The following is a 24,715-nucleotide window of genomic DNA, read 5'->3' as shown; positions in this document are numbered from 1 at the left end:
ACTTCTTGAGCCTCTAGAGGGCGCAATTCTTATCCGATTTGAATGAATTTTGGCACGACATGTTTTGTTATGATATCCAACAACTGTGCCAAGTATGATTCAAATCGGTTCATAACCTGATATAGCTGCCATGTAAACCGATCTTGGGTCTTGACTTCTTGAGCCTCTAGAGTGCGCAATTCTTATCCGATTAGAATGAATTTTGGCACGACGTGTTTTGTTATGATATCCAACATCTGTGCCAAGAATGGTTCAAATCCGTCTATAACCTGATATAGCTGTCATATAAACCGATCTTGGGTCTTGACTTCTTGAGCCTCTAGAGGGCGCAATTCTTATCCGATTTGAATGAATTTTGGCACGACATGTTTTGTTATGATATCCAACAACTGTGCCAAGTATGGTTCAAATCGATTCATAACCTGATATAGCTGTCATATAAACCGATCTTGGGTCTTGACTTCTTGAGCCTCTAGAGTGCGCAATTCTTATCTGATTAGAATGAAATTTCGCTCGACGTGTTTTGTCATGATATCCAACATCTGTGCCAAGAATGGTTCAAATCGGTCTATAACCTGATATAGCTGCCATATAAACCGATCTTGGGTCTTTACTTCTTGAGCCTCAAGAGGGCGCAATTCTTATCCGATTTGAATGAATTTTGGCACGACGAGTTTTGTCATGATATCCAACAACTGTGCCAAGTATGGTTCAAATCGGTTCATAACCTGATATAGCTGTCATATAAACCCATCTGGGATCTTGACTTCTTGAGCCTGTCGAGATCGCAATTATTATCCGATTTGCCTGAAATTTTGTACGACGGATTCTCTCATGACCGTCAACATACGAGTTTATTATGGTCTGAATCGGTCTATAGCCCGATACAGCTCCCATATAAATCGATCTCTCTATTTTACTTCTTGAGCCCCCAAAGGATGCAATTCTTATTCGAATTGGCTGACATTTTACACAGGTCTCCAACATATAATTTAATTGTGGTCCAAACCGGACCATATCTTGATATCGCTCTAATAGCAGAGCAAACCTTTTCTTATAAAATTTTTTGCCTAAGAAGAGATGCCAGGAAAAGAACTCGACAAATGCGATCCATTGTGGAGGGTATATAAGATTCGGCCCGGCCGAACTTAGCACGCTTTTACTTGTTTTCTGATGATCTCGCCAGGATTCGAACCCAGGCGTTCTGCGTCATAGGCGGACATGGTAACTAGTCTCTACGCTACGGTGGCCTCCGCTAAAAACGGGTAGTTCGCAACCCAGGCGTTCAGTGTCATAGGCGGACATGGTAACTAACCTCTACGCTACGGTGGCCTCCGCTAGAATCAGGGTAGTTTGCAAAAAATCTAATTTTTTGCATACCCTAAAAATTTGACCCCAGGAACCCGAATATGAAGTCCGTTTTTGAGGCTTGGGCCCGTGGACCCCCCTAGGGGCTAAAAACCCCCCTTGGGGAAAGTAGTCCAATATGGGTATCAAATGAAAGGTATTGATTAGTTGATTACGAATATGCAGACAAAGTTCCATAATTTTGACCCGGGAAGGACCTTGAAAATTTGGAACCTTAAACCTAGGCAATATAGGTATCAAATTGAAGGTATGAACGAGTAGATTAGCAATAAGCAATAAATAAAGCTCTAGAAGGACTTTAAATTACAACAAATACATATTTATAAAAAAATTAAAAATATTTTATGAAAAAAATTAAATTTTTTTTTTGTAAGAATGTATTTGTATTTTGTTTTGCCTAACTGTTGTAAACAAATATTTGTGGTATTATCTCTATGAAAAAATTTTTGCCATTTAATTTCTGGCAAATTATTCACTTAAAAAATTCAAGCAAAAAATGTTAATGGCGAAAACACTTCGAATTTTGAGCATTTCTATCGGTTTGCCATCTCGCCCCTCTGCACATTCGGTCCATGCTCATTACAAAGGCGGAATTCAGGTTAATAGTTTGAGAGCACAAATAACTGAAATCGTCATCATTAGTAGATTTAGAATTTTTTCACTTTTCTGCTTCAAGTCATTCAACCGAAATTTAATTGTTTTCATAGTTTCTTTTCGCACTGGCCCTTTATCATGCGTTCGCTAGCAAAGGCCATGCTGCCGAATGGTCTTTTTTTCCTATCTGTCGCTATCTCCAAAAAAAAACACACAATAAGAAAAATTAGCTGTTTTTCTTCTTCTTCTTCTTCTTCGTTACAATAATTCTTTTTTAACAACCAACACAATTCGTTCATTATTACGCTGTTTTTCCATGGTATTCGGGGTTTTGCTTTTTGGACAATAACAACGAAAAGCAGAAACAACGACACATTTAAATAAAATTGTTTGACTTCTCACTGACCCTAAACGCACACACTCGCCTTGCCACTCGGCAAATAAGTAACAACAAAAAAAAAACCCACAACTAAAACGGAAAAAATATATCTTGGGGGGAAAAAATTAAAAAGTCATTGTAATTTTCACACTGAAACTGTAGTAGAGCAGTAGAAGCAAAAAAAAAAAACTTTCTAAACTAAAATGCAAAATAACCGAAGCAAGCAAATACCGCAACCAACCAACACAACAGCAGTGGACGACGGACAGACATAGGGAGAGAAAAACCAAGAAAATCTGACAATGAAACCTTAGCTCTAGCTAAGCATTTGCAAATTCGTACCAAAGTAAATTTAATTAAAAGAAAGTTTGTAATTGTCTTCACAATGCAACGTAGGAGGGTTGTGGCCAATGCATCAAACACCACTGGCAATCGATGTAAATGATCTTGGGTTGGAAAGTGATAGGGGCCATATGAAGGATGTGTATAATATAGGGCAAAACTTATGAGATTGGGAGCTAGACGGTATATTGTAATAGAAAAACAAGTAAAAGCGTGCTAAGTTCGGCCGGGCCGTATCTTATATACCCTCCACCATGGATCGCATTTGTCGAGTTCTCTCCCGGTATCTCTTTTTGGGCAAACAAAGAATATTGAATAAGAATTGTTATGCTATTGGAGCTTTTTCAAGTTATAGTCCGATTCGGACCATAAATGAATGCTGAACATTGTAGAAGTCATTGTGTAATATTTCAGTTCATTCGGATAAGAATTGCTCCTTGTAGGAGCTCAAGAAGCAAAATTGGGAGATAGTTTTATATGGGAGTTGTATCAAGCTATAAATCGATTCAGACCATATTAGACACATATATTGAGGGTCATAAGAGAAGCCGTTGTACAAAATTTCTGCCAAATCGGATGACAATTGCGCCCTCTAGAAGCTTAAGAAGTCAAGATCCCAGATCGGTTTATATGGCAGCTATATCAAAACATGGACCGATTTGAACCATACTTAGCACAGTTATTGGAAGTAATAACAAAACACCTCATGCTAAATTTCAGCCAAATCGGATAGGAATTGCGTCCTCTAGTGGCTCAAGAAGTCAAGACCCCAGATCGGTTTATATGGCAGCTATATAAGGTTATGTACCGATTTGCGCCATACTTAGCACAGTTATTGGAAGTTATAACAAAACACCTCATGCTAAATTTCAGACCAATCGGATAGGAATTGCGCCCTCTGGAGGCTCAAGAAGTCAAGACCCCAGATCGGTTTATATGGCAGCTATATCAGGTTATTAACCGATTTGTACTATATTTGACACAGTTATTGGAAATCATAACAAAACTCGTCACGCAATATATCAGGTTATGTACCGATTTGAATTATACAGTTATTGAAAGTGATGCCAAAACACTACGTGCGAAATTTCAGACAAATCGGATGAGAATTGCGCCCTCTAGAAGCTCAAGAAGTCAAGATCCAAGATCGGTTTATATGGCAGCTATATTAAAGCATGGACCGATTTTAGCCATACTTAGCTCAGTTGTTGGAAGTGATACCAGAACAACACGTGCAAAATTTCAGTCAAATCGGATGAGAATTGCGCCCTCTGGAGACTCAAGAAATCAAGACCCTAGATCGGTTTATAAGACAGCTATATCAGGTTATTAACCGATTTGAACCATATTTAGCACAGTTGTTGGAAGCCATAACAAAACTCGTCACGCAAAATTTCAGCCAAATCGGATAGGAATTGCGCCCTCCGGAGGCTCAAGAAGTCAAGACCCCAGATCGGTTTATATGACAGCTATATCGGGTTATTAACCGATTTGAACTATATTTGAAACAGTTATTGGAAATCATAACAGAACACATCATGCAAAATTTCAATCAAATCGGACGATAATTGCGCCCTCTAGAGGCTCAAGAAGTCAAGACCCAAGATCGGTTTATATGGCAGCTATATCAAAACATGAACCGATGCAGCCTATTTACAATCCCAACCGACCTACACTAATAAAAGGTATTTGTGCAAAATTTCAAGCGGCTAGCTTTACTCCTTCGAAAGTTAGCGTGCTTGTTTTGTTTTCCATACCACTCCTCCAAAATGGTTAATGTCTGGTATTGTGTACCCACCTAAGTACCGATGTCTGTTGGCCGCGAAAGCCGGGCAATGACATAGAAAATGCTCCAACGTATGAAGAGAGCCATTGGCAAAAGTTGGGGATTTAGACCGCGTGTCATGCATTGGGTATATACTACAGTTGTCAGACCTATAATGCTATATGGTGTTGTGGTCTGGTGGACGGCGATTCAAAAATGCACCTACTGCTCAATACTTAACCGCATCCAAAAGATGGCTTGTTTATGCATCACAGCCGTACTGTGGACGATTCCATCTGATGCTCTGAATTTAATGCTACATCTTATGCCTCTGGACATTGTGGCTATCCAAATTGCAGCTTTCTCATTGGTCATGTGGCGGCTACAGACACTGTGTTATCTTTGATACAAAATCCGATGTTCCAGGCAGTGTAGATTACAGCCTACCCGAGCCGCTTTTTGATAAAAATTACTGTACCTCTATTCCTGATAGAACCGATTGGAACTATGATATCCCTGGTAACAGAAGTTACATAGATTTCTATACGGATGATTCCAAACTAAACGACCAAGTGGGCTTTGGGATGTACTCTAAAGATCTAGAACTGGCCATATCGAAAAGATTACCCAACCACTGCAGTGGTATCAAGCAGAGATCTTTGCAATTAGGGAAGTGATGGAATGGCTAAGTTATAATGTCACTGGCATAAATATCTTCTCATACAGCCAGGCAGCCATTAAATCCCTGGAGTACGTATTTCTGAACAAAAAACCGCCCTCGAATGTCGCAGATCTCTCAACGAGATGGCTGAACAGTTCAAAATTCAACTGTTCTGGATGCCGGGCCACAGAGATATTCCAGGGAATTGTAAAGCGGATGAGCTTGCGAGACTAGGAACTGAGTATGCCTCTAGCCACATGTAAGCTACGTTTTCAGGACCAGTCCCGAAGGACAACGAATAATAGATGATCACAAAGAGGGGGCCGTGAGCATTCCAATACTATGTGGCCTAATCTAGACTTGAAAAGGTCTACTGCTTTGCAGTCATTGTCTAGAACAGATGTCTCACTCATTCTGTCCGTCATGACAGGGCACTGTCTAATCGGAAAACATACTGACAGACTGAAGGTTGCCAGCAACGACTTCGGCATATCGAAGAAGAAAAAGAAGAGGCTAGAGAACACCTCTGCGTGTGTCCCGCACTAGCTGTTAGAAGAAGTTCCACTTTAGGTTCTCATTTCTTTGAGAACCTGTCTGATTTAGCGAATGTGAACATTTGCAAGTTATTGGGCTTTTTAAAGCGATCTGGATGATCCAACGTTAGGAACTAGAAGGCATCTTCCTTCTTCTGTTCCTGTGGTATCACAATGGACGAAAACGTCTAAGTGAGTCTGATGACAGACTGCCGTTAAACGTAACCTAACCTAACGCCTTTTGTGGGGCTATGTTATAGCTCATGTCTATGCAGACAAGCCGGCTTCACTTGGCGCATTGCAAAACAACATTGAAGCATTATTCGTGAGATACCGGCCGATATGCCGATGGACCATTTGAGGAGCAGTCACGGTCAACATTTGAATGAAATAATCTTCAAACATTAAATTATATGAACCGCACTATCGATTATGATTTCCTGCATATTTCTGAATTTTATGTGTTTTTTTGTTTTTTGAAAAACTTTCCTATAGCTCTTAAAAAATCACCCTTTTCGACAGTATTATTTTTCTGATTGAAGTTAATTTTCCTATCTTCCTCGGAATAGGATGTTCGGCAAGCATCATCCTTTATAATCCAATAATATCCAATATAATCCACGTTTTACTATACATTTAGTATAGTAAAACGTTCACCTTTGATTAATCATAGAGAGAATTTATCATCATTAATGTAATGATCTGGTTTCATAAACTTTTGTTCATGCATATTTATGCAATTTTGTTTCATACATGTAAAGAAAATTTTCATAATATTTATAATTTTCATTAATGATGTTTGATTTTCATAAATGCTAAAAAAAAAGTTTTATTGGGACGAAATTAAACAAATTTGTTTCATACATTTAAAAAAAATGTTCATAACATTTAAAATTTTTCATAATATATCAACTTTTTAAAAATTATATGTTTGATGTTCATAAATGTTAGGATTTGTTTCATTGATCCCATATATTTGAGTGTTATGTAGCATGTTTCATTAATGTTGTAAAAAATTTCATTGGGACGAAATTAAAAACAATCCTTCATAAATATTATGACAAAATCATTAATATCATGAACATTTTTCTTTCGGTGTAGATAAGTTATTTTTGTTATGCAACAGGGAATTTTACCAAGTCTAAATAGTATTTTTTATTTTACTTTGTTGTTGTTAATAAGCCCTCATTTCATGGCTGAGTTTAAATTTAAAAAAAAAAAAACCTTCCCTAACAACTCCTTTATAAAACAAATCGAGCATATTTCCGTTTTATTGCCAATCAAATTATTCAAATTTCCCCTTTTAAATCATCTCTGGCTTGTTTGTGTCTACTTCAAATATAAAAGGGGGAGGAAATATGGCAACATTGTTTGTAATAAGCAAAGCTGACTCAAAGGTAATCATACGCAAACACACGCACACACACACACACACACACACTTATTCCCATACACTTGTGTGCAATAATTTCTCAATTGCTAAAAATACCTGTTGTCTGATTTTGTTTTATTATGGATAGTTGAGTTGGATGGCTTGTTGGCCGAGTGAATGCTTGTTTGGTTCAATAAATGGTTGAATAGAAGACAGACGGAGGATAGATATGTGTATTTTGTGGTGCTAAAGAGAATACGAATGAATTCCTAGAGAGATGAGATAGAAAACAGGCACATCACCAGCACATCATCAACTAAGGAAAGCAACAACAACAACCAGATAAGAAGAAGACTAGCAACAATAAAAACTAACAACGACAACAACAATTAGGTGAGAAATACACTAGTGTAGTGCTTAGTGTATAATACTCAGTTTGGGTTCGTGATGATGATGATGAATGCCTTGTATTTGTCGGGGGTCCCGTAAGCACCCAAGAAACGTCATTCATGTTCTTTTGTTGGTCAATTTTGTTAGTATTGTTGTTGTAGAGGATTTTTTTTTTGTTTTGTAAAATTGTAATACAACAGAAGCAGCAACAACTAGGTATACAAGGTTTAACCAACAGCAGCATCGAAAGCAAAGATAATTGAAAGAAAATTATGATGGGAGAAATACAAAATAGTATGTAGAAGAAGAACCCAAACAGACAACCAACAAGCTAACCCGCAACGCCAATAACAATAGCAACAAAAACAGGAAATGCCATGCCAATGAAATGAGTAAGAGCCTGCCTAAGGGGAATGAGCATACGAGTTAGCGAGTGAGGGAGAAAAGAGCCGGTCTGGTCTGGTCTGCCTGTTTGTCAGAAGAAATGAGATTTGATGACAACTTGAGAACTATACAAAACCAAAAAGGCGCATTTTCCTTGTGAAAAGGTAATATATTTTTGTAATAAAAATATGTTTGTGTAACAGTGTTGCCATGAGTATAAAATAATTGTAAATTAGATGAATGTTTTAGCAAAATGGGACTGCGTATCAAAGGATATGGTATTGGAATGAGCTAAACAAAATTGTGTCATAAGTAGAGTTAACGCTGAATTCGTGGAAAAATAACAAATATAGATCCATCTTGGCCTAGGTTGACAAGAATGATAAGACCTCAGTCAATTAAGAGCGCATCTCTAGAATGGTAGCAGAAGGAGGTAGTGTTGTTTGGGAAAAGTCGTCTATATCGCCAAATTTTTTCTTATTTACCCTCCACCATGGATCGCTTTTTTCGAGTTATTTTCTCTTTTTAGGCAAACAAACGATAAAAGAAAATAATTGCTTTGGTATTAGAGCTATATTAAGTTATAGTCCGATTCGGACCATAATTGAATTGAATATTGGAGGCCACAGTAAAAGTCATTGTGTAAAATTTCAGCCAATTCGAATAAGCGCTCTTTATGGGCTCAAGAAGTAAAATAGGGAAATCGGTTTATATGGGGGTTGTATCAGGCTATAGACCGATTCAGACCATATTTGATACGTATGTTGTAGGTCATGAGAGAAGCCGTTGTATAAAATCGGATAATAATTGAGCCCTCTACATGCTCAATAAGTAATGATCGGTTCATATGGTAGCTGTATCAGGTTATGGACCAATTTAAACCATATTTGGCACAGTTGTGGAAGTCATAACAAAACACCTCATGCAAAATTTCAGCTAAATCGGATAAGAATTGCGCCATCTAGAGGCTCAACAAGTCAAGATTCGAGATCGGTTTATATGGCAGCTATATCAAGTTATGAACCGATTTAAACCATACTTAGCAAAGTCATAACGAAACACGCCTTGCAAAATTTTAACCAAATCGGATAAAGACAACCTTAAGTGACTTTAAATCGTCACGTCTGGCAGCCCTGCGAGGAGGAGAGCCATTCTAGCACCCGTGGCCTCCGAGCATCAGCAGCATCAAGTTGACCAAGGCGCTGGACACCGGAATTTCTTCAGTGGTCTCAAATAGGTACAGCCGTGCCATAGGACGACTATAGCCACGCTTTTTATACCCACCACCATAGGATGGGGTTATAATAATCGATTCATTCCATTGGTAACACCTCGAAATATTCATCTGCGACCCCATAAAGTATAAATATTCTGGATCGTCTCGATATTCTAAGTCTATCTAGCCATGTCCGTCCGTCCGTCGTTCGAACCCGTAAGACTAAACGCTTGAAATTTTGCACAGAAACTTCTTATTGATGCAGGACGTTGGTTATTGTAAATGGGCCATATCGGTCCAGATTTGGATATAGCCCCCATATAAACCGATCCCCGGATTTGACTTCTTGAACCCCTAGAAGCTTCAATTCGCATCCGATTGGGCTAAAATTTGGAACAAAGACTTGAGTTATGACTTCCAATATCTAAGTCGCGTTTGATCCGAATCGGTTTATAAACAGATATAGCCCCCATATAAACCGATCACCGGATTCGACTTCTTGAGACCTTTATAGCCTCAATTTTCACCAGATTTGGCTGAAATTTGGATCAAAGACTTGACTTATGACTTCCAACTTCCATGCCAAGTATGATGAGAATCGATCTATAAACAGATATAGACCCCATTATAAACCGATCCCCGGATTTGAATTCTTAAGACCTTAGAAGCCTCAATTTTCATCCGATTTGGCTGAAATTAGGAAAATAGACTTGTATTATGACTTTCAACATCCATGCCAAGTATAATCCGAATCGGTCTATAAATAGATATAGTCCCACATAAACCGAACACTGGATTTGACTTCTTGAGCCCTTAGAAGCCTCAATTTTCATCCGATTTGGCTGAAACTTGGAACAAAGACTTGTGTTCTGACTTCCAACATTCGTGTCAAGTATGATCTGAATCGGTCTATAAACAGATATTGCCCCCATATAAACCAATCCCCCGATTTGATTTCTTGAGCCCTTAGAAGCCTCAATTTTCATCCGATTTGGCTGAAATTTGAAACAAAGACTTGTGTTATGACTTCCAACATCCATGCCAAGTATAATCCGAATCGGTCTATAAACAGATATAGCCCCTATATAAACCGATCCCTGAATTTGAATTCTTGAGCCCTTAGAAGCTCAATTTTTATCCGATTTGGCTGAAATTTGAAATAAAGACTTGTGTTATGACTTCCAACATCCATGCCAAGTATGATTAGAATCGATCTATAAACAGATATAGACCCCATATAAACCGATCCCCGGATTTGAATTCTTAAGCCCTTAGAAGCCTACATTTTCATCCGATTCGGCTGAAATTTGGAATAATATGACTTTCAACATCCATGCCAAGTATGATCCGAATCGGTCTATAAACAGATATAGCCCTCATATAAACCGATCCCCGAATTTGACTTCTTCAGCCCTTAAAGACCTAAATTTTCACCTGATTTGGAGGAAATTTGGCCCAAAACCCCATCTTATGACTTACAACATCAGTGTCAAGTTTTATACAAATCGGTCAATATGGTGATATAGACCCCCACTATGTACCGATATTTCGATATGACTACTTGAGATCAAAATAATTTAAATACAAATTCAGTTAATAAGGGTACATTTTTAGCGGAATCCATGGTGGTGGGTACCCAAGATTCGGCCCGCCCTAACTTGGCACGTTTTTACTTGTGTAATATGTACTTCGTCATTTCCTACCTCCTGGGAGGATTTAAACCTGAAGTCGCCAATTATATACGTATGAAGAATTTAATAAATGAAATTTCGAGGCCCCGTAGAGTGAAGCAGGTAAGAACTTGGAACTCTTTCTTTCTATTCTCTATTCGATATTCTCCAGATGGCATCGAAATCAGAAACAATTTTTCAAAAAACACCCGACACATTTTTATTAAGCACATTAACTTGCCCATAATTTGTTTTTTTTTGCGAAACGGCAACCCTGTTTTGTACCTGATGCACAAATTTACCTTCTAGCTACGAAGTTTTTTTTTTCAAACTCACCTTTTGTAAAATGTTTAAGAATCCATGGAGTTTTTATACCCCTTTTTGTGAATGATGTTGATGAGCACAAAGATAAAAATATCAATTTTTGTTGTTTGTTTTTTACAATTCTGATGTTTTAAAACTCTTGCTTAAAAGCAACAAAATCACTTATTATGGGGTTTTCTCAAAAAATTTCGGCTTTCTTTATGATCACGCAATTTTTCAACACGCTTAAATCTTTGCACAGAAAGAGAAGATACGATGACACATTACATTAATTTGACACTATTTTGTTTTTTTTTTATTTTCTGTTATATGCCTTGAAATTGTTACAAAGAAAGAGAGAGAGAAAGAGTTGGGGGGTGTGTGTGTGTGTTGGCTAGTTATGCAGTTAACATTGTTTAGTTACTACTGCGATTAAAACTCAGGTGGGTGGGTGGTGTGAGAGCATGCAGGAGGGAGAGTAGAAAAAATGCAACTTTGCCTTGTAAGGCAGAGCACAATAATCATTTTGAGCACTCTATTGTTGTTGTTGGCGTTGACGTACATACACAGTTATGGTATTCTTTTGATGGGTGCTAGAAACCGATTTATTGTGGCTATTGGTGCCGCCTGTTTGTGGTTATCCCAAAAAAAGAGTTAGCAGTTAACCAACCTTCCAAACGACCGACAGACGGCTAGAAAAGCTGAGATAGCAACGGCGAAAAAGCAGCCATCAGCACCAGCACCATGGTATAGCAGCAACAACCAAAAAAAAATGTTCAAACAAACACATAATACAAAAAAAAACAAGTGATAGCCAGACTCAGAGGCCAGGTTAGAACCGCTATAGACCAAAAAAAATGGAGAAAAAAACAAACAAACCAAAGCGAATGACCAAATGGTTGATGGTTGCTTGTTTGGCTGGTTGGCGGTCGTTGTTGGCCAAAGCAGCAATAGAATCATTTGCTGTTGCTGCTGCCTAACTCTGAGGAGGCCAAAAAAGGCAACTTTACACAGAACAAAAATAAGAAGAAAAAAAACTACACCAACAACAAACACTCAACGGTAATAACACACAAAAACAGAAAATTATGGCCCCCAACACACATCGCTCTTTCTCTGGTTCGAAACAACATTAAAATCCATTAGAAGCAACACTTTTTAGATCGATTAAATATATGCATATACAAAAAAAATTTAAAACTTTACTAAAGTAAACATTTTAGTGCATGGTAATTTCACAGTAACATTTTTTTTTCTTAATTCAAACTTAGAAAAGCAACATTCCATCCATCCAACCATTTGTGGTGGCCGTCTTTGCCATGGTGTCGACGTGTTTTCTGTTATTTTACGCTCTTCTCTCGCTTTGCCAACTCCAAAAAGAGAGCTGGCAACTTTTCCACTTTTCCAGAATTTCCTTTTACACTTCTTTTTATTTCATATTTATCGAAGGCAATGTTTTAAAATATTTAAATATATATTTGTAAGTTGAACTTTCATTTTGTTTTGTAAAAAAATTAACTAACAATCACTTGTAAGATACTAACAATCATAATAATAACAAACAATCCCAAACGAAATCCACAAAGACGTTTAAACGTTTGAAGAGCGCGGAAGGGGGAACACGCGCCAAAAACCGTACCGTACAACGTTGTTTTCACGACCAAAGTTAAAGTTAAACTGTAACTGTAAGATCTCTCATCATTCACATATTCCTCTGCCAGGGATGGTAAATTTAATATGTTAATACTTTTGCAATGGCTAAAAGTACCGTGGATCATTTGGTACTTTTTGATTGTATATAACGTTTTCTTAATAGAAATCAAAGAGGTTAACATAAGAAAATTGAAATAGTAAAAACAAATGCGATAATATGTCTAAAATGCTTCTTTAACAAACTTTATTTTTTCAATTTTCTATTTCCAACTGGCGAAAATTTTCATAAAATCCATAAATTTATACATTTTTTGGAAAAACTTACATATACCAGCCTATGAAAAAGTTTATACAAAAAAACACAAAATAATGTTGCTTTAATTTATTTCCCACTAAAATATCGTGTTAATAACATATTTTACAAGAATATTTTTTATGGAGATCTACGGATCAATTGAAGTCTCATCTAAATTTTCTATTATACTCAATGTACATTCTTGATATCTTACAATGACAAATGTTGTACTGAGGTTAGAAAATCATCTCTTTCCATATATTCCAATTTGAAAAGTTATTAAAAAGCGAAGGAATTTGCATTTTGGTTTAGAAAAGTACTTTTCCCAAATCAAGTTCGTACCATATGAAAGGCCTCATTTGTCATCCCTGTTTTATACCTGTTTGTGGTGTATATAAGTATGGTGTAAAGAGGTGAATATTGAAAAAGTTGAAAATAGGTTTGTTCGAGATTTGATATGTTTTGTTTAGGTTAAACTAGATCTGGCAAACTATCGATAATCGCAACACTCGATATTTTCGATAGTTTTAATAATAAATATCGAATGTATCAATACTATCGCTAATTTCCCATCTCCTATATTTCAAGCGAAAATGAGAACTAAAAAACTGGAGATCGATTTATATATGGAAGCAATATCAATGCACAGATCAAATAAAACCAAGATTAATAATGTCATTTGGAAGTCATGAGAGAAATCATTCTACAAGATGTTGACCTAATCGAATGAACATTGCGCTTTTTATAGGCGCAATCTATCTTAAAGGATGCATTTAGGGTCGCATCGCTTGTTATTGTTTAATTTTGCAAAAAATTTTACTTTTCCGATAGTATCCATCGGAAAATATTAATCGATTTTCAGCCAAAAAATTAAATATCGATAGTGCCATCGATATTTTGCCAGCTCTAGATTAAACCCCGTAAGCATTGCTCATTAAATCCAGATTTAAGGCTCTCGTTAGCTGATTTTATAAAGGGAAAACATGATCGAGCCATTGAATCCGGATTTAAAGAGCAGTGTAAAGTTTTATGGATAAATAAAGTGCTCTTCCCGCTAAATGCATTTTACTTTAACGTTGGCGGCACTGACACCACATCTGAAATAATTAAATATCATCAAAACAAACAAAATAAGTCATTTTAATGTTGTAGTTCTTTTTATTTGTAAAAAGTTCGTAGTCATTTCGAAGTTTTTTTTATAGAGCGTTTTGATGGTTGCTCGGGCTAAATGCAAAGTCAGTAGTAGGTTTTAGCAGATATGCCATATGCGGTGGTTATACGAACAATAAAAAAGTTGTGGCCTAATTTCCATTTGGGTAATGATTAAATTAATATATTTTGGTAAAAAAATATATCTGGGTAAATTACCGGATAAATACCCAATGTGTGGGAATTTATTGGGCAGATGTCCATCTATATTTATTTCCTCTATGATTCCTACAAAATTTATTTTTCCAATAGTTTTTAATTTGCTTGAATTATAGGTGTCGTTCAAGACTGTTATTGTGAATTGGTAGTTATCAATTCACCATTGAATAATTTTGCATAATTCACAGAGGTCTAACGGCCAAGAGTAAATAGAATAACCAATCAAAGCGTAGAACAAAATAAGTCAACAAGGTGGATTTAAAAAGGTGGTCCCACACGAACAGCCAGCCAGTTTGGCGGTATTAAGATGTAAATTTTGTGTTTTCATTCACAGCAAATCACCAACTTTTTTGCAAGTTCTCTTTGTTTGTGAACCAAACGTTCAGAATTTGGTCAGAAGTCTGTACGAAAATTCGCAAATTCATCAGAATTCGGATCCGAAGTCTGTCTGAATTCTTAACGAAAAATGTATGGAGTGGTTGACACGACTTCGATGGGAAATCTGATGTTTTTGCCGACACTTCGTACCGCACTTTTTTTGCGTTTTATTTTTGCCCTTCACGGCTTGTCTAACAACTTTACACCGGTATTCACAAAACTTAAGCTGCCATTAGACGATTAGACATCTCACGTGTAATTTCAAAAGCAGCAACTCTGAAAGTTGCACACATCGTGTGATACGTACGAAAAACTTAATAAGACAAATGGATTTTGGAATAAATATGCAACTTTTTCGATTAAATCGAACTTTTATTTCATCGAACTTACATGTAGATACAAGTCTATACAAAAAAAAGGACGATACATATGAGAATGTATGCCGATTAGCGCGCGTTCTAGTCGTATTCGAGGTATATAAGGCAAGTCTTTCGTTGTTTGAGTGTGTAACGTTTCTTCACTATTATAATACTCACACGCAGCCAAAACTCGTTGACAGATAGTGCACTCGCGATAAAAAATTAAAAAAATGTTTATATGACAGATTTCCTTTATAGAACTATCAATTTAACATAGTTTTTTAGGCTTCATTAAGCTTTTGCTGTGTATCCTGTGCAAAAATTCTCATGTCATTTTATCATCCTTGCTATTGTCAATTGATAATTATCTATTCACGATTGCCGTTACTTAATCCAAAGATTGTTAACGGGTTTGTGTTCACAATGGCCTGCATATGGCGTTATTTAAAAGAAAGACAAAGGCATCTCTAGCAAAGCAAGTAAAAAATTCACCTATTGAAAATATAACAAGAAACACCAAGGGTTAATTATAAAAAAAAGGAAGGGAAAGTGAATTACGATTAAATCAATGTGTGTATTCATTATATTTATTAGCAAATTTTGCAATTTTCTGGTACCTAACCAGCTTTAGATTGCAAATGGAATGTATATGTGAACAATGGTGAGTCAAATGAAAAATTGTGGCTAACGACAAAGGATATCTAATCGTAAGTATTTAGCGACAACAACAACAACAAAAAGAATCGCTAGCCGTAAGTATTGACGGTGACAACAATAAAAATTCTGAGAACTATCGCATGGCAGCCGGGTTTGCTCCGGATTCACCAAATGAAGTTCTCATCAGGCAAGGGACTACCGTTTCACTATGTTTTTCTTTCTCAGCCTCTACCAGGACACAACCCGGAGTGCCTTCTCCGTTTACTTCTGGTCAATGTCGGAATTGATCAAAGCTTGCAGCTTATATAATTGTCACGGATAAAAAGTTATGGATAAGGACAATGAGATGAAGACTGTCTTTCATGATACACCATTCTGTGTTGTGAAACTTACGCAACATAATGCAATACAACTTGTTACTATCTAAACCGCCGATTGAAAATTGTGCCACAGATAAGCATAGGAAGTGAAAGAGAGTATATATCCCACCGGACTCTGCATGACGAAACAAATATAGGTGGTCTAATTTGTACCACAACCAAAAATCATATGGTGCCATCCGCTTTGTTGTCATCGACGTTTTGCCAACACACATAAAGAAAATTGTGTGCGTGTGTGTATACTTGTGCGTACATGAGCAGAGATATGCGAGAAAGAAGATAACAACAAAGAGAATGCAAACAAAAATCTGTCATCTTAATACCGTTGTACCTGGCTGGCTGTTAACAGCTGTTCGCGTGAGACCACCTTTTTAAATCCTCCTTGCCGACTCTGCAGCTACCAACTGCCAGTTGTAATGAATAGAAAAAAACGAGAAAATTTGAGCACCTGTATAATTGTGAATGGACAAAGAAGGTATTGTGAATGAAAAAAAAATGATTTAGCCACAATTAAACTAATTTTGTATTTTTGCTTTTGAATTACAAATTATATTCAGAAAACATGTTTGAGATTTGCAGTTAACTTTTTTTTGTTAATTTACTTGTATTTTTCAAAATTTTTGTGTTGTCTCATTTCCTTCTTCTCCCTTCTCTAAAAAAGAAGCAAAAACGTCAGATTTCTATTCGTTGCAACTATTAGCCATTTTTTGCTGAGTACGACGGGTCATCTCTCCTCTTCCACTATCTATGGACATCAGTCACCTGCTGTCTGACTAAATTCACTTGGTACTAGGAGGCGTTACTATGCATCACGAGTTATGGCATTCTATTCTAGGTAGGTTAGGTAAGAGTGGGAGTCCTTTACAGACTCACTTAGACAATTTTAAGTCCATTGTGATACCACAGTAGCGACAGACCAAGGCTTCTGGCGGGAAACGAACCCACGACCCCTGCACTGGCAATCCAAGCACTACTCGGGCGCCCTATATTCTAGGTAACTACATACGGATTTTTCATGGCTTCACAAGAGGAGCCGCATCACCTATTTTCCTTATCTTGGTTATTATCAGGGAGGAGATGGACCAATTTAGGGTGTCCGACAGGTATCTTATTCCCATTACACCTATAAGCTTGAGCATCAACTGCAACGCTTTGAGCTCCGATCGTTATCTTGAGAGCCTCAATTGAGAGCTACAGAGCGTATCCACAAGTTGCAGCAACTCAGCAACTCAGTGAGAAGCTCGGTGGCACTGACTCTTGCTTAAATCCTGAGTGGCTATGATAAGACAAGGCGAATTATAGGCTCCTTTAAAAAACCAATGACTATAAAATTCCGGCGGCTCACCAGGAACTTCCTTGCTCACCAGCAGAAGCTTGACGAGGATCGCTACTTTCACTTGCAAAAAAATCGAGATTCCAACAACCTATGATGGTTTGGTTCTCCTTATGATCTCAGTAACATCTTCAGCTCTAGCTCGGCCCTGACTGGGAGCTTCCTTGCCTTCCTTAGAATGTTTCTCTTTGTCTTGTCTCTCGTTGGCTGTTCGATAAATTGTCTGGCAAAAAGGCTTGCACATCGTTTCGGACCTGACTGACATCTGTTGTCCTTTGAAGGCTATGACGACTTGTCTTGTGTTCCTCGACGACTGCAGTTTATTGGCTACCAAACATGTATTGAAGTTTCCAAGGCGCTTTGATGTCAGAGTTCATTGCGGCTATTGAGTGCCTTGAAAGCCCGCGCCAACCTTTTCTATATGCTTGCCTGTATTTGAAATAATTAAAATATACAACTAAGCTCTTAACGTTAATGATTTGGTACAAGTTTATTGATGACAATAATTAAAAAAAATCCCTTAAAAATTAAGTTTTGTAACTTAAAATATATTTGTATTAAAAGCAAAAATGCTACATACATACATTTCTCTATGGTAATTCAATTACCTTAGAAAAGACTTTAACAACAACCGCTTAATCTAACCAATCGTCTTGGGCATCGAGTCCCTCTAGTGCATCATTATCTGATAACAGTTCGGGGGGAATATGATCTTTGCTTGTGTCTAGCTTTTGACTGGATAGCAAATTCTGAACCATAACATTCATTTGTGAGGAATTATAAAAGTCCAGATGCTTGGTATTCTTAACAATTTGTGTTACCAACTCGGGTTGCGACCCATCTTCATCACTGATAGGTGAGAGTGGAGCATTATTTTTGGGGCTTGTAACTTTTTTGACAGGACTGGTGACTAGTGAAGTCAAGGGGGTGGTGTTGGTGCGTTTGTTCCTCAACGGTCGGGGTGTGTTTGCCAGATCGGCAGTGGTTTGGGAGGCGGGTATAAAGTCATTTTGTGAGTCATGTTGTTGCTTAGCCTCATGCCGGGTAGTTTTGTACTTATTTCTTAAAGGCCTGGGAGTATTTTTTAATTCGAAAGTAGTTTGGGAAGAGGGTATTACATCCTTTCTTAAATTTTTGTTTCTTATTGGCCTGGCCATTAACTCAAAGTCATCTGAAGCTTGCGAATCCTGCACTTCTTCATTCGCCGAGGTAGTTGTGGAAGCACATGAAGTGGTGGTTGATTTTAACAATGGATTAGATATGGCTAAGCGCCGTAGAGCCTCTTTGCTGGTACAAGGCTGTTCATCTAAATAATTGTCATAATCAGCTTTCTTCTTCTTTGTGCTGCGAACAGAGTTCTCCACAAAATCAGCTTCATTTTCTTCAACTGTAGAAGGCATGGAGGGTTTGAAGGCATTTCTTTTCTCTCGAAGTTTTGTTTTGTTGGGTTTGGCTACAAATTCCTCATCAGAACTGCAGGAAATAATGCGCCTACGACATGCAACCTTGGGCATAGGCTTTTCAAACAATTCGGATGAGTCATTGGATATGTAAATACTACAATTATCTCCTTCTTTTAATTGTTTACCAGAGTTCTCATCAGTCTTCTTTTTATCTGGGACTAGTAGAGGAACTTCATTTCTGGCTTTGGAAGTCCTTAAATGCAAATTTTTCTCGGGTTTCTCTTGCTTAATTTTCTTCTGAGAGTTTTCTTTGTTCTTTTGGCTTTGAGGCAACCATACCATGGGGTTTTCAAACTCATTCGCAGATGTACTTTTTGCAGGGGAATTGGTCATAATCACACTATTTGAATCTTCGCAATTGTTATTCTTATCTTTTTCCCTTTTATTTCGGACATTTTTCATGGAAAGTGGTGAAACGGCGCTTTCTATGCCACCTTTATTTGGATTGGGACCACGTATAATAGCTTTACGCATTGGTGTGCTTTTTCTCAAATATTGTTCTATACGTGGCTGATAGTTACTCGATTGTTGTAGCTTCTCGTATTTGTACCAGCTTTCGGGTACTTTCGATGTTTTCATCAGATCCCGGCCAGTGGGAACTGTACTGATGACATTGTCAGGCTTAAGAAATTTAACAAAACGCTTCATTTCCTCATAGCTGGAATGTTCTGAATACTCAACGCCGATTATATTTATGGTTCCACGATATTGTGGACGTGTATCCTTTTCCCAGCCACTGGGACGTAATGCTAGGCATATATCATAGCGTTGCTGGTACAAGGCAAAGTAATCGACCAAACTCTGGAAAGGGAAAGAAATAAAAAGGAATTAGAAAAACGAGTCTAGAAATGTATCGAAATATTACGGTAAGGAATAAGTACAAGCACCACACAGGTTAGAACTTTGACCTCCGATGTGTGTGGGCAAGTCGTCCACAGACTTTCAATAGTGGAATTTTCCGTAAATATGCGTAGTAGCTGCAACTGAAATATCGGGCCATCAGCGGTTTCGAGTGAAAAGTCTCAGTGAGAGACCGGGCAACACCGGTTATTGGCGTCTTAAAATAACCACGAACCATCTTGTGCCCGTGGCGATTGGTTCTATGGGCCGGTAAGACATTGTTCACCTATAGGAGCTTGGCAAGGATCGCGGAAATGAAAATGTGGCTACAACAACTACACGGACCTCAGTTAACGGATGTTGAGAAATATGTCGGATGTAAGAGGTCCAGCACGCTTGGCATAAACCCCAGAGAGTCTAAGAGAGCACTTTTCACCAGCAGGATCAGAATTGGGCTGAAAGTGCTCTACTTCTGTCGCATCTGGCGTTGATTCTTGACCAGAAACTGAACTGCATACTAAACATGGGTTACAAGGGCAGTGAATGAAACTCTATTGCAGTCGCAACTCAATAGGAAGGTGTAAGGCATAAACCCCAGAAAGTCTAAGATGGTACTTTTCACCAGAAGGGTCAGAATTGAGCAGAATGTGCTCTACTTCTGTCGCATCTGGCGTTGATTCTTGACCAGAAATTGAACTGCATAAGAATCATGGCGGAATGGGTTACAAGGGCACTGTATGGCTCTACTACAGTCGAAACTCAATAGGTAGCTATTAGGCATAAACCCCAGAAAATCTAAAATGGTACTTTTTACCAACAGAGTCAGAATTGGGCTGAATGTGCTGTACATCTGTCGCATCTGGCGTTGATTATTGACCAGAAATTGAACTGCATAAGAATCATGGCGGAATGGGTTATAAGGGCACTGCATGGCTCTACTACAGTCGCAACTCAATAGGAAGGTGTTAGGGTTTTAGACCGGAAACATTAGGCTATACTGACTGTGGTTGTTCGGTCGGTTCTTACATGTGGATAGATCTGATATAACATCAGGCTCTGGGCAGCTGTGGCCTCCTCAGGATGATCGGGAGGTATAAGGTATAAGGTAAGGTATAAGGTATAACGACTATGCAGACGAGTGCCCCGAGATAGGCACTGAATGCCCGAATCGATCTTAGGCTTTTGCACATGTATGCTGGTTGTGCCATCAAAGATTGTCTTTTGGACATTCGTCTGTTATGCTGGAAGATGCGGGGCGACCGAATTTTTACCAAAGGCGTACTTCTTCGTTGACGGGGTTGAAGTCTTTTTCCTGGAAAGTATCTTGGGTGAGGATCATTAGCTGAAAATTTTTTATCATGGTCTCGCCAGTATTCGAAACCATGCATTCAGCGTCATAGGAGGACATGCTAACCTCTGCGCTACGGTGGCCTCCAGATAATTGGTAGTAGGATAAATCAAATAATTCGACTACGCGAACGCCGAAAACAAAAGTCCAGAAATCAAACCTCTTTGCTATTTACTTTGGCTACACAGTACTTGCTGATGTTGTTATTGTAGCCGCAGATTTGCGTTGGGGGAGCAGTCCAAGGCCGAAAATTATACTGAAAGGACACCATTAAGTTAATCCGACCACAGTCCGAATCGAAAGCACTACAAATTGCTTGATAGTGGGCTGCTGCTGTAGATATTCATTGGTAAAAGGGATTTTTCCCAAATTTCGTTGTCCAGGACTCCGAAACCTACGATTGCTAGACGATTGACTCAATATTGGCTCAATATTTTGCCAAATTTTCACTATGGTCTACAACTAATGATATTTTAGGCCAGAACAATTTCGAAATTGCATCTTCGCATCGGTTATGCAAATTTGCCCATGAACATTCCATTAAGGAACAAAGGCACACTTCTCACATATCAATGAGTGCTGTCCGATTCAAGTTTAAGCGCAACGATAAGGGACCTCCTTTTTATAGCCGAGCCCGAACGGCGTGCGACAGCTTTTTGGGGAGTAGCTTTTACATGGCTGCCATTCCAAATGGTACAGTACCTCACAAATGTCACCAGCATTAGCAGTGGAAAACCACCGCTAACAATTTTTTTTCAGATGTTTTCGCCAGGATTCGAACCCAGGCTTTCAGCTTCATAGGTGGACATGCTAACCTCTGCGCTACGGTGGCCTTCAATTCAATATCACAAATAATTTGGATGTTTTTGGAACCAAAAAAAAAAAACACTTATCTAACTAGGCATTCTAGGAGGTGCCTCTCCCGAACCTTCTAACATTACGTTGATAGACCTTATATGATTAATGATTCCATTGTGTTGTAAGATTATTCAGAAACGTAGCTTGATAGTCGAAGAAGAAGTTTGCCCCTGTTCCTTAGTGGAATGTTCTTGGCAAAATTTGCAATTTTTGCTTGATAGCCGGATCGATAAGGCTTTGAGTTTGTTTCCATTATTTTTCATCTAAAGCCAATGTTTTGGACTTTGGCCTACAGACATTATCAAAAATATCTTATTATCTCGTTCGAATTAAAAAATACTCTGGAAAAGAATGTCTTACCATATATGATAATTTGCCCATAGCTATGACATGCATGTCAGCCTCTAGGGGATTTTCAATTAGCAACTGATTCAAATGTTTGTCGTTCATGGCTTTCAAAGCTTTGCTGCGATTATCCTCTGTCCATACTTTCAGCGCGAATTCCTCGGCCAATGATGACCAAAATCTCTCTTTGCCAATGACATAGGAACCGCATATATAGAGTATACTCTTGCCGGCATGTTTTGCTTGGAACTCTTGCACCAAATGTTTGGCCCTGTCAATGCTCTCGTATTGAGTACAAAAGGCATATTTTTGTGACAGATACGTGGTATCCAAGTAGATGGTGTTTATGTGATTATTCCAAAAGACAGGCTCCTCTTCCATGCCATGCCAGGCACGGAAATCTCCAGTGTGGAGAATACACTGGCTGCTAGATTTAATTTTAAAAAGCAACATTATGGCGCCAGGGCAATGATTGGCATCCAAGGCAGTTACTTCGATGCCATTCACATCAATCGGAGTATTCAGTTCCAATTCATGAATATATTTTTCGTCTATGGGTATGAAAGCTCTTACAAAGCGGGCTGAAAAGAAATTGTATACATAGTTGAGTCAATTTATGGCCACTGGAGGATTATTTGTTAAGAATTTTGTTATAGATTAGATACAGCTTTGACAATATGCACTTACCTGTTATGGTGCTCATAAACAAAGGCATGGCAAATTTTCTTGTCAATCCTATGTAATGATCAGCATGGAAATGCGTTAGAAAGTAATGAGTGACACCCTCAATGTAGCCATATTGAAAGGCGTCCACAGCAAAGGTACTACCTTCAATGATTTTATAAGGCGGGCAGGGTTTGGGTTTCCTTCTTGTAGTGGCCGGTGTTTTTACAGCTGCTATCGTTGCAGTTGGTGATGACGTTGAGGTGGCTGTATTTGGAGAAATGTGGGCTTTCGAAGTTCCCGAATCGCAAGCCATAGGAGCTGTAGTAGTCACGGTATGCGTTTTACTCACACCGTTATACGTAACGGATGAACTGCGGGAAACGCGGGAATTATTACCACTTGTTTTAGCATCAACAGAATTCTCTTTCTTCTCAATTTTTATTGTTTTCTTCTCAAAAGCATCATCGTCATCACTATCCGATATCAGATTTATGCATACTTCCGTTATGTTGGAGCTGCCTTTCTCCTTCGCTGACATTGCTCTCTTTTGATTGGAGGTATCAGAATCACTGTTCATTGTTGACGATGTATCATTGTCAGTGAACAACCGTTTTCTACCCATTTTCGAGCGTCTGTTTTTTATTACTTTTCCATTTTTCTTTGTGGTTGTCGTTTTCGATACTTGCTTCTTAATTTCGGTAGCTGCCTTACGCAAAGGTGTTGGTTGCTCTTTCAAGGGCTCAATTTTGTAAGTTTTCTCGCATGGTTTGAAGAAGATATTGATGCGCAATTGACTAGGCGGTGGCTCCTTGCGGGCGGATTTTGACAAACGTTTAACAGTGGATGCAGCCGGTGGAGGTGCCACGTCAGGATTCTCTACCTTGGGTGTGTGCCGTTCTTGTTCTATCTCTTCGTTGGGAAGTGTAACTTTCTTTGCTTTGGTTCCAGTAGTGGCAGCTTTGCGGCGTGGTTTCTTTGCCTTTATAGGTGTTGCATTTGGGTCTTCCAACTCGGCTTTGGCTTTCTGACTGCACTGCAACTCTTTCAAATTGCGAATCTTTATTATTGGTGGCTTATGAATCATTTTCCTATAAGTTTCTGCAGAGATTTCACAAATCTAGTCTGGACTCTATGCTCACACATGCACAAAATTTTGCACATATATTTTGTTTACATTTTCCTTTTGGAGTAGTAGTGCAATTTCAGCGGGAAACATTTTTGACAGCTCGAGTTGCCATTGTGAAATTAAAAGCACACATCGGGGGGATGATGATTACAAATGTTGAATTATTTATAAAACAGAAACGGCTGTAGAAAGAATGCCGTTCATATGAAACACTAGGCACTTAAAGCGGCACTTGTTGTGTTTTAACTGTACTATTTGTCATTTATTGACTTGTTTTTTTTATTGTTTCAACAAATATACGAGCACTGCTCATGGAACAGTATGTTTGTGTCAGTATTTTCTTATCTCAGCTAACAATAAAAGTATTTGTGTGGCTTTGGTATATATAAGCGTCGATCATAAATCCTGTTATCCTGTCAATAAACGCACATTTGATGCAATTGGTGGTATGTACTACACTACTGCTACAATGGTCCTGTTTTAGTCCTATACATTACAAAATGCTAGTTATCGGCTTAGATATGTTATCGATAGCTATTCTGTTGCAAAAATCAACCTGTTGATTAGCCTCAACCTATGCTGGGATTTTTCACCGCTACATCTGTCAAAATCTAAATTCTAGTAGGAGGCCAAAATTAGCAAGTTTTCGCATTTACTGTGACTATATTT

The 24,715-nt window shown here is 38.2% G+C and overlaps 2 protein-coding genes across 8 annotated transcripts in view; both read right to left on the bottom strand.

Moving 5' to 3' along the window:
- LOC106085845 (uncharacterized protein CG43427) overlaps nucleotides 1-12,653 on the bottom strand; it is a 497,194-nt gene extending 484,541 nt beyond the window's left edge. For 5 of the 7 annotated variants that reach the window (XM_059363470.1, XM_059363474.1, XM_059363471.1 and 2 more), the window contains exons 1-2: nucleotides 12,522-12,653; nucleotides 11,011-11,229 (exon numbers count right to left, since the gene is read on the bottom strand). The gene's annotated coding sequence lies outside the window, so the exon portion shown is untranslated. Of the gene's footprint in view, nucleotides 1-11,010; nucleotides 11,312-12,500 lie in introns of all 7 variants that reach the window. The other 2 variants (XM_013250283.2, XM_013250282.2) reach the window with 2 other exon arrangements.
- Nucleotides 12,654-17,865: 5,212 nt separating this feature from the next.
- Nucleotides 17,866-24,485, bottom strand: LOC106085850 (uncharacterized). The gene is made up of 3 exons (XM_013250296.2): nucleotides 22,942-24,485; nucleotides 22,270-22,835; nucleotides 17,866-19,664 (listed from the first exon to the last, which is right to left on the bottom strand). Exons 1-3 carry the CDS (start codon nucleotides 24,002-24,004, stop codon nucleotides 18,036-18,038), a joined length of 3,258 nt encoding a protein of 1,085 aa, XP_013105750.2. The 5' UTR covers nucleotides 24,005-24,485; the 3' UTR covers nucleotides 17,866-18,035.
- Between the last annotated feature and the right edge of the window lie 230 nt (nucleotides 24,486-24,715).

This window comes from Stomoxys calcitrans, chromosome 2, assembly GCF_963082655.1.
Source record: "Stomoxys calcitrans chromosome 2, idStoCalc2.1, whole genome shotgun sequence".
NCBI classification, from domain to species: Eukaryota; Metazoa; Arthropoda; class Insecta; order Diptera; family Muscidae; genus Stomoxys; species Stomoxys calcitrans.
Note: the sequence above shows the minus strand (reverse complement) of the source record. Positions and strands in the feature narration are given on the sequence as shown.